Genomic DNA, 14,907 nt, shown 5'->3' on the forward strand with positions numbered 1-14,907 from the left:
CTGCAAACAATAGATGAACCAGAAACTGTCTTAAATTCTAAAACATCCTGATTTCATGTAACAGCTTGTAGCTAGACTGGGAGAGCACCAGGATCTTCATTTGTGCATGGAACATGCAGCAGGCAGCTGTGCAGTGCACTACCAAATGCTGGTTGAGAAGGAAAATTTATCTTTGGAAAGAAACCTGGGTATTAATTTGAAAGTACAACACAGAGCAAGAAAGATTAACTGCCCTCAGCCTCTCCAGCCATGTGGATACACCACAGGTTCAATCTGCACTGAATTACAAGTCATCACTGACAAAGTACTGAAGCAGCCAGCCAGCAAAACCAATGGAAATACACTTTTGTGGATCTGGTCAGAGAACAGAATCTCGGCTCCTCAAGAAGAGCTGGGATTTCAGCATTTGCCTGCATCCCAAACAGGGATGAAGGTCAAAATATTAGACTAGTTCATAGTATGAACAATTACAAATGCTCTTGATTTGAAAACACAGGGGTGGGAAGGAAGATATTAATGACAGAAACAAAACATTAAAAATGTTTTAGCAGAATTTTCTCTGTCTACCAGCACTGTACAAATGCATGGGCTCTGGAATCCTGTCTTCCATTTTCATCCCTGCTGTGCAAAGAAAAAAAAAAAAAGAAGTGGACAGGCTGCAGAGAGTCTAGAGAAGGGACACAAAGATGGCAAAAGGAGTGGGAAGCCTGCCAGTGAGGAGAGGCTGAGAGAAGAGAGCCTTGAGAAAAGAAGGCTTAGAGGAGATCTTATCATCATCTTCCAGTATTTAAACGGTACAAAGAAAATGGATACTCCCTTCTTACAAGGAGCCACATGGAAAAGATAGTGGGTTACTCCTGGGGAGATTCCAACTGGACAGAAATGGAAAATTTTACACAGTGGAAACAATTGGCCTTTGGAATAATCTCCCTAGGAAAATGGTGGATTCCCCAACAATGGACACTTTCAAGATTTGCTAGACACTGTGCTGGGCCATCTTATTCAGACTGTGCTTTTGCCAAGAAAGGCTGGATCAGATGATCCTTTATGTTCCTTCCAACCTGTTATTCTGCGATTCTGTGAAAATGAAGTGTTGATGCAAAAGGAGAGATTTTGGGGTTGATGTGAAATTTAAACTCTCGTTCTGGATACCAACATAAAATGACATTTAAATGTCAATTGGAAACAGAAATCATTAGGTTTTGAAACATCACTACAGAAAAGCATGTTTTTCTTCTGAAAATTTCAATTTAGATCAAACCATGTTTTCTTCTGGGAGCTTTTTTTCATTTACCAGCTCTGGTTGTTTGTTGTGCTTCTTGAGGATTGAACATTTACTCCAGGCATAGGGATGTCTGCACTGAGGTTATCCACACTGAGGACACACCGGAGATCCTTTACAGAAGTCCAGGAACACACGGGTACCAAGACGATCTTAGGAACCTGAACTGTTCCAGAGTAATCACTATTTTAACTTAGGGAAATGGTCCAAGGTGTCAGACAAGTAGCAAACAGAAACTCACTTTGAACACAGAGGAGGAGTGGGGTCTGCAGATACTTCTGGATGCCCTCCAAAGCATCTCCTCTTCATCAGCATACCAGCTTACACATCTCTCTCCAAAGACTGGCTTTGCAAAACCTTGGAGAGGAAAAGGCAAGTGGGCCTCTGGAAGCACTAAACTACCTCTAAAAACTCATTACTTATTTAATATTATGCCTTTGCAGAAACAAATCCTACAAACAAAAACCTAACTCCAACCTCAGTAATCCACAAAATTTCTGTGCAGACGCCTTTAGGCAGATGTGCAACTACCAGGACCCTCTGCCCTGCGCAGGAACAAGCAGCCAAAGCCTGCTGTGGGAGCAGGGACAATGACAGAAAGCAGCATTTCCCTAACACCTGCTGCTTCACACCCACAGGACAAGGGCACAGGACTGCTCACAGATGCAAGGCCTCAGATTGCCACTCATCAAGACAGTCTGGCAGATCCAGCCAGCACAATGCTGAGGTATGCCAAGAGAAAGCCTTACCAAGGAAGGAGTGACAGGAACAGGCGATGAATTTGATGTGATGATGCTGGTATTAAAAGCCAAAGGCTTCTGTAGTTGTGGACAGAGCAACTGAAGGGAAAAGTAAAATGTATTTAGGTGGAGTCACAACTGTTGACTGAGCAAACCAGCAGCATTTGCCTGAAACCAAATGGAGAACAGATTATGTTCAAGCAGCTCTGGAGCTTTTAACATCAGACCAGCACCTGCGAGCTGATGGACTTTCTGGATGTCAATCTACAGCTTGGGAATGGGTGCTGCTTTGAAGCCCTTTCAATCCCAGGTTGAGTTTAGGAAGCTATGACCACCCCATGGCAGCCCCTGACACCTGTCAGAGGCGGGACAGAGGTGGGACTTGGGACACATCTGTCAAGATGTCAATGAGCCACAATTTCCACAGGACTGAAGCCCATCCCTGCTCCAGCTGCCAGCATAAACATCCTCCTGCACACAGCTCTGCTGGATAATCCTTCCCTGGCTGTGGAAAAAGGTTTTCAGCTTTGTGAAGATCACCACCTCTTTTATCAGGAGGAAGAATGACTTACTGGAAGTAAGAGTTAATATTCCTTGTTGCCTCCAGGAGGTGCAGGAATTGGTAGAGGCAACCAGCAAAGCTTTCCATGCCTGCTCCAAGGCATCCTGTGGCGGCCAACTTCCATCTGCCCAGCTGGGGATGGACTGCACGAAACACGAGGTCCACCAACTCAGATCTCACCCAGGTTTACCAAAAGCAACAACAAACCAACAGAACTTCCTCAAAAGCAGCAACAAACTGACAGAGCTTTCTCTCTAATGTATTAAAAACACATTTCCCAGTTCAGCCTTGTCCATAAGCTAAAGCAAGGCTTAGGTAGCACAAACTGACTGTGTCTAAACTTAACTGCTATTCCTGTTGCTTCTAGCTTGGTTTTATGCTTGACTTGAAAGCATTACCTGGCCTCTCTAAGTAGGGCCTGGTCCAGACTTTCAAGGTTACCCCACTAAACTTTTTTTAGTTCAAGAAATGGGAAAAAAAAAAAAAAGCATGCTCCTGCCAACACCCCAGTGTCAGCTGTGCTGACAAAGATGCCTCCATGGTCACAGCTGTGCCCACAGAAAATGCTGTGGCTCCCCTCCTTTCACAGGCTGTGGCATAGACACAGTCTAACACAAGCAGCCAAACTCAGACAGTAAATTGTTCCTGGTGTGTGAGTCTGACCTAATTGGCACAATTTTCCTGGGAGATAAAGAAGTATTACGTGTCTTGTAGATAAAAGTTTGGGTTGTTACCTGCAATGGGGTTTTATACCACTGGGGTGCAACTGTTGTTGTACAGAAATACAGACCCTTACATCTTCTCAGCATGCTGTGGAGGGCAGCTTTTGAACCTTCCAGCAGACTCCTTGGAAAACAGCAAGAGATGCTGAAAGAGCCTGTGAAGCTTCAGTAAAAATTGAACAAAGCCAGTGCTGCACTTACCAAGCTTACCCAGCTGAAAAACCTCCTTGCCATTCATAAAAAATTATTAGAAGTTCATTCTGAGCATTGGCAAAACTCCCAAACACCTAGTTAAGAATAGGTGGAAATGGGGAATAGTTATAAAAACAGAAGAGAAATCAGGACAGGTAATTGGTCATAATTAATAATAATAATGAGTGCTCACAGGAGCACTCATTCCACTCTACCTGTACCCCAGGCTGTGAAATCTCCACAGGTGGAGTAACAGCTGCAGCCACCCACAAGGCTGCAGATGTTGCTGTGAAACCTGGTTTGTGCACACCACAGATGGGAGCAAGAGCTGACATTGTGATCTAAAACCAGAAACTTCCACTGCAGTGTAAAGAATAATGGGGCTACCCCATAAATATCTGCATCATCTCAGTGTAAGACTGGAAAGCTTCGGTTAGTTTTCAGAGATGCAAACTGGGCAAAATTGACAGCGATGACAGCCACAGGACACTACAAACCTCAGCTGTGACACAGCAATGACAATGGCAAAATATTTACTAAACGAAACCCTGACCTGCTGCCAGGACCAGTATTTACAGTAATTATTAACAAATCTGAGCCACAGAATACAATAAAGGAACCTGTAGAATTGCTTGAGCTGTAAAAACAGAGGAGGGAAAAAAAAGAAACTTAATTTGCCTTTGTACAGTATCAATTTTTTATGATTGGAGACAATTTCGAAGTACTCAGGAACACCTCAGGGAGTAATGAACCTGACAGTCAAAAAATTACTTTTTCTGAAAAGTGTTCCATTAATGAAGACATGCTTGGGCTCATATGTCTCTCTCGACACTCTGTGATACATAACAAAGCTCAGAAAGGTTTTCCAGCTAAGCATGGGAGATTCTCATTTAATTTGCTTTACAGCTCCAACTTGTCCATAATAGAGGTGCTACAATGCTTCAGGACTCAGTTAAACAATGGTAGTAAGCCAGCCAAAAAGCTAAATACAGAACAAATGGAAGAGGAAGGCGAATTTAGAGAGACCACTGAAATATTAGTATTCCTGTGACTTTTGTTAACCCTCCGTCCTTAATGATGGACAAAAACAAATCCGAAACACATGTTCCACCCAATCACTTCAGTCTCCCTCACCTCTAATTGAGATGGGAGAGTTTACAGAACACGTATTTTCCCTCAAATCCTTCAATGTGTGTTCACAAATCTATCGCTGTACAAAGGCACAACGTTGCTCTGCATTTCTTCCCCCAAGACAAAAACTACCAAACCCTTTGAGCCTTTCCCACGAGCTACTTAAAACCATAAATTAATCTAAACCAAGAGCTCTTTACCCATCCCTGCATGCAACAGTGCCATGAGCTCTCCAGCCACAGACTGATTCCCAGGAAAATTCATTCCATTGGAGTGGTACATTCTGCTTTAATTCATCTCATTCTGTTTTGCTCCAGAGGCTGAGATGAAGCTTTGCAAAATGGACTAGTCACTTTGAGTAATCAAGCCCAGACTACTCAGGAATGCCCAAGTATCTGAAACAGCTGAACCTCAGGGAAAAACAGGACCTTTGACAGCATTCAGAGCTGGATACCCCAAATCACCAGCCATGAAAGCCCTGGCCTGCATTACCTTTGCTCTGAATATGAGAGTATTAAACCCAAGGCCACCGGGTTAGCTCAAAGAGGGGCAGAGAAGGCCAGGACTCAAACCACCTCTCTCATGTGGCAGACCACAGCATTAGCTGCAGGCATGCCTGGAAAGAGAGATCAGTCAGGGGTCTCCTGCAGGGTTATGCAGGACACAAATGGTTTGATCCCGACGGTTTTATTTAGATGGTGAAGGCTCCCAGGTTGGGCCGTATTTACTGTCCCAAACTTGGAAATTCTGAAGAAAGCTAATTCTGTCCAGCCTGTCAGAAAGAGGAGCATTCCCTTTCCTCTGCTTGTCCCCCTCTCTAGCTCCTCTGAAGATGAGGGGCACATCACTTACTTCTCAAACAAAAAGCCAGCTTGGGGAAGCCCAGCTCTGAACAAAGTGAAATAAAAATAAGGAAGATGCCTTTGTGAGGAAGCACCTACTGCTTCCCCACTGCTGAATCCCTATGGGAGCAGAAAGAGGCACTGTCCCTTTAGAGCTAGCCAGGGAGCAACTCAGCATGCCTGGTCTCTGGGAGCAACCACAGCCAGGGAGGAAAACTGTGGGCTACAGTGGGACAAGGGGAGATTTCCTGAAGCCCGCTGCAGAATAAACACTCAAGAGATGAGAGGACAAGGGACCCTCCAGTCCTGAGGGCTGTGCAACCAGATTTAAAAATAAAACCTAGGAGAGGGAGAACTTGCTTGCCTGGGACCTTGAAAGAGCCAGCATCCACTGAGAAGAGGGAGAGCAGCAAACCACCAGCCTGAGGCAGCCAGGAAACGCGGCAGCAGCAGCCAGACCCACAGCCCAGCCACAAGAGAACAGGTCGGCTTAGGAGGGATGAAGCTGGCTGGGGAGTTAAATTTAGACAGGTAAACATTCCAAGGGGAAGAGATGGGGTTCACACAACCCTCATGTTTGCCACTGCCAGCCCCCGGGGAGAGCCCTTCAAAGAACTACTCGGGGGCTGAGGCACCTCGAATAGGGCTGTTGGGGCCAGTGGGTTGGGAGCACACAACTCTGTGGGGCATTTTTACCCCAGCATTTGCTCCAAGCATTTGCTTCCTGCCTGGCAGCATCCCCAGCAAGCAGGAAAGCTGTTGAGAGAAGCATGGAGGACATTGCAGCATGAGGAAAAGTGCGAATCCTGAGTACACAGGGTACAAAGAGACACCCCATCTCTATCTGAAGATTTTAAGAGGTGGAGAAGTAAATGCTGCCTTTGGTTGTTTGTTCTGAAGGTTAATCACCCTGCTGTTAAACACTGCCTGTTTCTAACAGAGCCTGAATGACCAACCACATGCCTTAAGTTCTCTTGAATTAGAAAGCTCTCCAAGCACCAGCTACTTTCAGAGCTGCTGAAGGCAGTCAGGTATCCCACCATGCTACATCTTAATGCTCTTCCTGAAATGCTACACAGGTCCCCATTCATCAAATCTCCCATTAGAAAAGGATTTTTTTAAGTCTGGGAGAAATTCCCCTGAGCCCTCTCTGCGCTGCTTTCAGTTTTAATAAAGTCTGTGTGCTTTCTCCCAGAAAGTGAAGATCCCTTTCTATGCAAAAGTGGAATCACATCACAGACTGCACTGCCTTATATAACATGCCTTGGCTGTCCACTTCTGATTTTACAAGTACTTTGTTTAAAAGTCTCTCTGAAATGTTCAGTGTGTGTGTGTGTGTGCATGTGTGTCCAATTTATTTGGAAATGATGAAATGTTTTTCACTCGAACTTTGATCAGCTGCTAGAAAAAAAAAAAGATCTTATGAATCTTATGAATAGAAACAATTTATATTCATTTAAATGAGCAATCATGCAGTTTTCAGAAAAGAGCTGGTTTCCCTGTATGCCTTGAAACCCAAACCAAATAACTTTAGGATGAAAGACTCAAGATGTAAAGCAGTCCAGAAAAAGAGGGGCCTACCAGACTAGAGAAAGGGACAAATAGCTTAAAGGTAACTTTAAATTTCACAGTATTTGATCTCTTCCTAAAAGAACAAGCTCCTGGAGACTTTGCTATACAAGAATGTTCATTTTTCTTTAAAACACAGGACCCTCAACTTTCTAGGCCCAGCTCTTTCCAAATTTCTATTTTTTTTCAACTGATGTAATGAATTCTGGCAGACTGGGAGGGAAAGGGCTGAGAAAGAAGATTTCTCAGGACTGTGAGCCTGCAGCCACAACTTCAGTTTCAGCTCTCCTAAACTGAGATCAGTCACACGTGGAAGGACACTTTCAATGTCCATGCATCAGAGACAAGGGAAAGGACACAGAGACTGCTTACAGCTCCTGAGAGCTGTGCTAGCACTGAAGGAGCCTGGGAGGGACTCCTTTCCAAAGGGAAGGGATCTGTTGCAGACACTCCTGGGCACAGAAATGAATGAGGAACGGAGCCTGAGGAAACCTAAGGCTGGACTGGGGCCAGCTCACTTCCCCAGCTCTGCCTCCTGACCCGCACTGGCAGCTCATCCTCATGCTTCTCTCCTCATAGACTCAGCTATTTTATTTTTTTTTTAAAGGATAAAACCCAAGTAGCTGGGCTAGCTTCTCTGCACACGTGGCAACTCATCCCATACCCTGGATGTTTGGAGTGAAAAACATTCCACCTGAATTCTTGCAGAGCCCAACCTTTACCTTGGCTAAACCCAGGTGTCCATGCACAGGACACTGGTTTGAGAGGAGTCTGTCTCTCTCCTGCCAACCTTGAGAAAGCCCACCTCGTTCTCTGTTGGGAAGAAGAGCACGTACCCAGCTTGGTTCTCCATTTACAACTGCACTGTGTGACAAATGACAAGCACTTGCAGGTGAAAGTGCCACCATCAGAAAAAGTGGTCCCTTCAACTCACGTGTCGATGTCCAGCAGCAAATGTGGGAAGGAAGGGCCCTGACAGGCTCACACCTGAGCGCTGGTGTGGTGTGGGGAAGGTCAGGGACACTCTGGAGATGTGCATGCAGTAGGCAGGCTCCGAAGGGACAGATGGACGGAGATGAGTGTAAAGGAGAGAGAGAGAGACCTTGTGTGTGCCCAATGCTGTGTGGGCACAAAAGCCCTCATAAAGGGCACCGAGAAAAGAGCCCCAACACCGAGGTGGATAAGCAAGCGTTGATGCATATCTCATGAAGGTGATGTGGAAAAGAGCAGACGGCACTGGCAATGTGCAGGTGCACACGAGGAACACCGTGCACACACCCCCGAGGTTTTGGCTATGAAGAAATTGAAGAGCTTAAATGTCAGTACACGTGTAAGGAAAAGCTCTGTCACAAAAAACCCCGACCCCAAAGACGAACAGGCGAGTATGTGGGTGCAGGCAGCAGGTCAAGAGTGATGATGATGATGCACTGTAGGGCAGCCAGGAATGCATTAAGAGATAGGTGAAAGGATAGAGAGACTTACAGGGACACTCACCTGATGGCAGAAGAAAACTATCAAAAACATGCACATAAAGTGCATCAGAGCACACTAAAATATGTTTGGGGAAGTTGTTTTACCCGTACCACTAAAGGAAGTATTACACCACAATTCTGAGAAGAAAAACCAAGTTTCATAAAAAAGCGTGTCTGTCACAGACGTAACTGGGATGCTCATGCCCTGGTCCTGTGAAACCGGGCACACTTTCACTTCCCATCTCTGCTTCCAAGAGTGTAAGGACCTTTTCCCACGCCACAGGTTACGGCTCATGCTGGCAGCCCCACCACTGAGAAAGGGGTGAGAAAGGACACTGTGTGCGCTCCCAGCTGTGCTCATGCCCAGGGAAAGGATCCTCCTCTGACAGTAAAATCCCTGTGCTCATAGTAAGGTCCACCTCACTGGAGTAACATCTGTTTTGTGAACTCATGTCTGTCATGCCTGAGGAACATCTGTTTCACCAGCACGGCGTCTGCCACCCCAGAGGAGCATCCCTCGCGCCCCAGCAACATCCCTCATACCAGAGGGTGGCCCCTAACATCCCGGCAGCGTCTCTTATGACACCTCAGGTCTCTCCCACCGCAGCAACACCACCGAGGGCACCCCGGGGCCATCCCGCAGTCGGCCCCAGCCCCGCGCTCCGGTGGCCCCTCCGCTGCCCCTTGTCGCTGGCGGCTCACCCGGGGGCCGCTGCCCGGCGGCGGCGAGGGCTCGGTCCCCGACGGGCCCCGCAGCCCGATCCCCGCAGCCCGATCCCCGCAGCCCCCGCTCCGCCCCGACCGGCGGCCGCAGCGGGCCGGGGGCGCTCCCGGGCTCGGCGCAAAGCGCGGACGCGTCTCCCGAGCTGGGAGAAGCGGCGGAGCCCCGGTACCGCCCGCGCCGCCTCCCGCCCCTTCGGGGGCCGCGCAGGAAGGCGCCCGGCCCCGGGACCAGCCGAGCCCGGGGGGCTGCAGATCCCGGCGGGGCCGAACACCTCCGGCCCCCGGCCTCCTCCTCCTCCCGCCGCCGCCCTCCCTCCTACCTGCATGTGCCGGGCGCCGCCGGCGGCAGCGGCAGGTGAGCGGGAGCCCGCGGCGGGCACGGGGCTCCGCGTCCCGCTCGGCGGCGCGGCGGCCGCAGACCGCGAGGGGACGCACCTGCCCCGGGGCCGCCGCCCCGTCGCCGCGCCGGGCCGAGCCCCTCGCCGGCTGCGAGAGGCGAGCGGGGGGACGCTGCCGGCGCTGCCCTCCCCGGGGCTCCGGCAGCGGCGGCACCGAGCGCGGCTCCCGGCCGAAGTTGGCGGCAGCGGCGAGTGCCGGACCCGGGAGGTGCCGGCGGATCCCGGGGGCTCCGGCCGCCTCCGCCCCGCCTCCCCCCGCCCCGCACCGCCCCCCGCGCCCTGCGCCCGCCCCGCCGCGGGCACCGCCGCCGCCGGGATGGGGCTGGCTGCGGGGGCCGGCCCGGGGCCGCTGCCGTCGGGGGGGCCGTGCTGGTGAGCGAGGGAGCGACAGGGACGGAAGGACGGAACGCCGCGGTGCTGTGCGCTAGAGGCCACCGGGCGGGCTCCCTCCCGCAGCCCCGCCGCGCCCGGAGCGCGCCCCCGCAGCGAGACTCGGACTCTCGTGTGTGGCTCCCAGCGCATCCCTGCCCTGCTCCCTCCGTGCCTGCCCGGCCCCGCCGGCTGGAAGTGTCCGGCCCTGAGCTGCGGAGAGCTCCGTGCCCTCCGCTTCTCGCTGTGGGGGCTCCCGGCCCGGGAGACAAACGTGCTGGGAGCCAAAACCCCTCCCGTACGGGCAGCGGGGTTCCTGGCCCCCGCCAGCGGAAAGCTTTTGACCTGGTGACCTACTGCTTCATCTCAGCAGGGATTTTGGGCATCTGTCTCCCAGTGCGGGTGGGCGGCTGGGTTGCAGTGAAGGTGTGAATGAGGCAGAGCCCGGTTCGGGGATGCTGTTGAAATAGACTGGCAAAGTTTGGCGGAGGAGACAGCACATGAAGCTCTTGATGCGGCTGGCACTCAACAAGCACATCCCTCCTTTGCCTGCAACACCAGGAATCACACTGGGGGCTGTCCCCCACCCTCTTCCCATAAAACTTCACAGATTCACAGCCAGATCCCGTTCTCACTTTTCCTGGCAGAAGCAGGAGTAGCTGCACAGGCATTAGCAGGATCACCGTGAATTTATGTCGGTGTGACTGCAAGTGGTGCTTAGCCCCCGGGACTGCTGGGCAGCTCAGTGTACGGAGACAGGATTTACATGCCTGATCTCTGAGCTTGGTGGCAGCTCTGCAGCAGCCAGAAGTTACACTTGCTGGGTCCAGGTCCCCATCTCTGGGCCCCACATCGTCAGGCATCCATAGTCCCCACACAGCAGGAGCTGCAGAGCCTCATACACAGTGCGAAGAGTACCTTGCTGCCCCTACACATACACAGACTCACACATATAAGGATTCAAATGGAATTACATCAGGCAGGCATTTGGCCCCTTGGAATTCCTCAAATTTGTACTGGCTTGGGATAAAATGCAGCTTGAGACACACACTATCACAACCATCTTGTTTCAAATAGCTCTGAGCATCCATTTGGGTTCAGAGTGGAAATACATGAGCATTTTTAGAGGAGCAGGTAAGTGTTTGAGTACACGCTACACACTGCAAGTAATTGAAGGCTCCAACTGTCTTAATTTATGACCAACTGTGCCAGTGTTTCCCATCACTGCCATCATTAATGATACTTTCTTTTAATGGGAATAGGAGATAGAGGAGGTACAGCTAGAGGTAAATAGTAACCCAGTGTTTGTGGCAGGAAATAAGGAGCCATTGTCCTCAGCGCTGTGTAACTAGAAAGATAATAGTTGGTACAGCAAATGCCAACTAATTAGAGGGCAGTCTTGAAATTGCAGCTGGCTGCAGGAACTTTTAGGTGCCAGCTTTTTTTCTCAGAGGTAAAGCCTGTTTACCATATGGGCTGCTGTTCCCTGCTTGTCTGTTGAACTTCTAGCTTGCACATTAAGGCTGCACAGAGGAAAGGCAGGGTGCTGCTTTGGGGACCCAGCAAACAGCAGGGACCCCTCCTGGGGACCTGGAGGTGTGAAGGGGAGTGTAACAGAACTGAGGCATGGTAACAAGTTGCTCGGTCTGTAGAGTGATGTGCTTTTCCACTTTTGGTGCTACAAGGGACAGCTGGCCACAACAGGTCAGCAAGCCAGAGATCCTCATCCATCCTCACAGGAATCCTCTTGGGGATGACCCTGCTTCACACCCTGGGATGGTGTCTTACATCAGGGTTAGAGGGAGCAGACAGGGAAGGCAGAGCCACTGGACCACCAGCAGAGGTGGTTGGGCAGCACGGGATATATGTATTCCTTAAAACCTTCAGCTATGGGCCACGTGGATTATTCCAAAAAGAGACCAGGTTACTGAAATACCATTCTGGCCTCAGCCTAGTCCACGAGTCCATGAATTCTTGCAGTTTTAATCCATCTTTGATGTCTCCACTCCTGCTATGGTGGGACAAGAAGGGCCATTGGGAGACACATACATGTGTGTCAGGGCGTGCTGGGTGCCAGGAAGGGCAGGAGGGACAGCTGGAGTGTGCATCTCCAAACTGGGTGGGAGTGATTTCCCAGCTGATCACTTGGCGGGGGCTTGAGAAGAGGTGAAGGGTCCTGAGCCAGCAGGAACGAAGTGCATGGCCCATCTCAGAGGACTGTGTCTCATAAGGGGGATGCCTTGGCAGTGCTGCCATTGCTGAGGACAAAAAACCCCACAGAATGAGTTGGCCATGGTGCTGGTGTGGGTGGGTGATGACAGGAGACCACCAGTTGCTTTACCTTACTGTGTCCTCTCTGCTTTGTTTTCTTCCTGGAAGGAAAAAAGTTGATTGCCTTCTTTAATCCTAGTCTCCCCCACAAGATTGCTTTTATCCTCCACCAAAACACCACCCTATGGATGTCATTCCATAGATGTTGTCCACTCAAGCTATTCCTCCATCTAAAGAGCAGGGCAGATAAGAGAAGGGCACTTTCATCCAGCCAAGAGTGGTCCTTACTAGGTGTTGGGAAGAGGGGCACCAGCTGCCAGTAAGGAGGGGGTCCTGTCTCCTCTCAGCTTCCAAAGGTGTTGTCCATGTATTATTTACATGTCCCAATATCATTAAGCCTTGCTGATTTAATAATGGGCAGCATCCACAACTGGATCTGGGCAGGATGTGGACTCCAGTCCATGACCAGAGCCTGGGATGTGACTAATATTGGTGGGAGACACTGTACAGCACACCCAGGGAAGATGTTCCATCTGCTCCCTTGCAAAAAGAAGCTTAACCCGTGCAGCTCCCTGGACAGCACAAGCTGTTTTATTTCTCTTCATCTCACTGGAACATTCTTATGGCTACAGTTGCCCTCATGCTCCTCCTTCTCTTCCACTACAGCAGTGGAACTTGTGTCTCTCCCCTCCTGGTCTCTGCTAGCAGTGAGCAGGAAAGAGGCTCATAGAGTCTCTGTGAGCAGCATAGAGTCCCAACTATTTGAGAAATGGAACTACTAAACTCACTCTGCAGAGAAGAAGAGCAATTTAAAATGTATTAAGGAATATAAACCCTTTTCAGTTAAGAGCAGGACCCTGCAGAATATATTGAGAAGCAGGAGACCTTATCCCTAGAAGCTCAGCCATGTGGCACCAACTTCTCTTAGCGCAGGTGTAGCCCAGTCTGTGGTGCTCAGAAGCTCTAATCCCTTGGAAAGTTTCTTCCATCCCTGTTGAACCTGCACAATCATCTTCCCCCTGGTCAGCTGATTCTGTGTCCAGGGTAGAGCTGAGGCAGAGATGATGCCAACCCTGGGACAGCTGTCAAGGAGAAGGAATATTCACTATGCTTCTTTGATTGACATGGATCTTTTTTTTGTCCTTTACCACTTGCCCCTGGCAGGGGCAATTCCTGTGGTGGGGTTTACTACCAGTAGTAGAAGCAAGTGAAAGGAAGTGAATTTGTGAGGAACTGGACACGTTTCCAGCAGTGAGCTTTTTATGAGCCAAGGTGGAATTAATGGAATAAAAATCTGGAAATGGAAAGAAAAAATAATCTTGAGCTCCTGCCAAAGGAGAGCTCATTACAGACAAGCTACCTGATCTGACCTGCCTCGCAGGTGTGAAAACCTTCATTGACCCACCCCCACATTCTCTACCTGCCCTTGCAAACACCAAAGGAAAGCACCACCTCATTCCCAGCTGCTGTCCTCGTGGGAAGCAGCCAGTTTCCTTGGGGCGTAGAGCTCATGACCTGAGAATCTCTGGCACTCCACAAAAGGAAATATAGGCTAAACATCTGAAACATTTTCCAATGCTGACATCTTTCAAACGATGGAATTGTCTCCCCAGGGACATGTGGATGCTCCACTCCCTGAGTCAGAGAGGCAGGACCCAACAACGCAGGGGAGGGGAGAGGTATTGTTGGGAACCTCACTGCTCCTGTATCAGGGAGAGACAGTGAGGGGGGAGAGGAAATGAATTAGATTACTTGAATCATTTCCAGCTCTAATTGCTATGATTTTGCAGTAGTTTTCCCAGCCCCAAGTATAACATTAACCATCAAAGCACGATTTCACACACGGTCAATTAAACCAGGATTCATCTGGCTTGACATCACCAAGAAAAATCCAACCTGGACTGAGGGACACCCTGCTGAGAAAAGACAGGAGCCTGACTGGGGCTGGTCACTGATTGTCCTGCAGGATAGGCAGAAGCTGCTGCCTTTAGAGGTGGACATCTCCAAGTATTCTCTTCCCTTTGCCAGCACAGGACACAAAGGGAATGCAGCAACTGTATAATGTGCAAACACCTTTCCTCACCTCAGTGATGCACTAGTAGGGTCCCTGGATTGATCTCCCCATGTGGACAGTCCTGCTGGCCGGGGGGCTGCTCCAGAGGTCAGATGAAGACAGCCTGCAATGCTGGCTGACATGTGCAGCCCTGCAGAGCCAGGCTACCTCTCCACATTCAGTGGCTACACTTCACCCTCTGTCCAGTTTGCCCCTGGCCTCCTGGTCCTCCAACACGCATCTGGGAACCCATCAAGGGATTCAGTGTCTGGAGCTGCATTCCCAAATGCTGAGGTCCACGGGGTGGGGGGCAGGCCAGGGGATGGCTCTCCCCCAGCAGCTCTCCTGCTTGCCACTCTATGCTCTTCCTCCACAGTCCTGGTGCAAAGGGGTGAGCCAAGCCATTTCCTGGGTTTAGAAAACCAGGAGATGAAGCAACAAGAAGCCCTTGTGAAGACTCCGGGATTTAAAGGACGCAGCAGTGACCAGACTGACCTGGTGGGGCGAAGCCCTGGCTTGTCTGTCTCACGTATGTTGGTAGCAAGGCTGGGGAGAGCACAGGGAGTTCAGGTCTCCTCTTG

The 14,907-nt window shown here is 50.1% G+C and overlaps 1 protein-coding gene across 1 annotated transcript in view; it reads right to left on the reverse strand.

Moving 5' to 3' along the window:
- Nucleotides 1-9,690, reverse strand: part of WNT5B (Wnt family member 5B) — a 66,181-nt gene extending 56,491 nt beyond the window's left edge. The window contains exon 1 of the mRNA XM_030263640.4: nucleotides 9,556-9,690. Within this exon, the coding sequence (XP_030119500.1) occupies nucleotides 9,556-9,561 (6 nt within the window). The 5' untranslated portion in view covers nucleotides 9,562-9,690. The remainder of the gene's footprint in view (nucleotides 1-9,555) is intronic.
- Between the last annotated feature and the right edge of the window lie 5,217 nt (nucleotides 9,691-14,907).

This window comes from Taeniopygia guttata, chromosome 1A (assembly GCF_048771995.1).
Source record: "Taeniopygia guttata chromosome 1A, bTaeGut7.mat, whole genome shotgun sequence".
NCBI lineage: Eukaryota > Metazoa > Chordata > Aves > Passeriformes > Estrildidae > Taeniopygia > Taeniopygia guttata.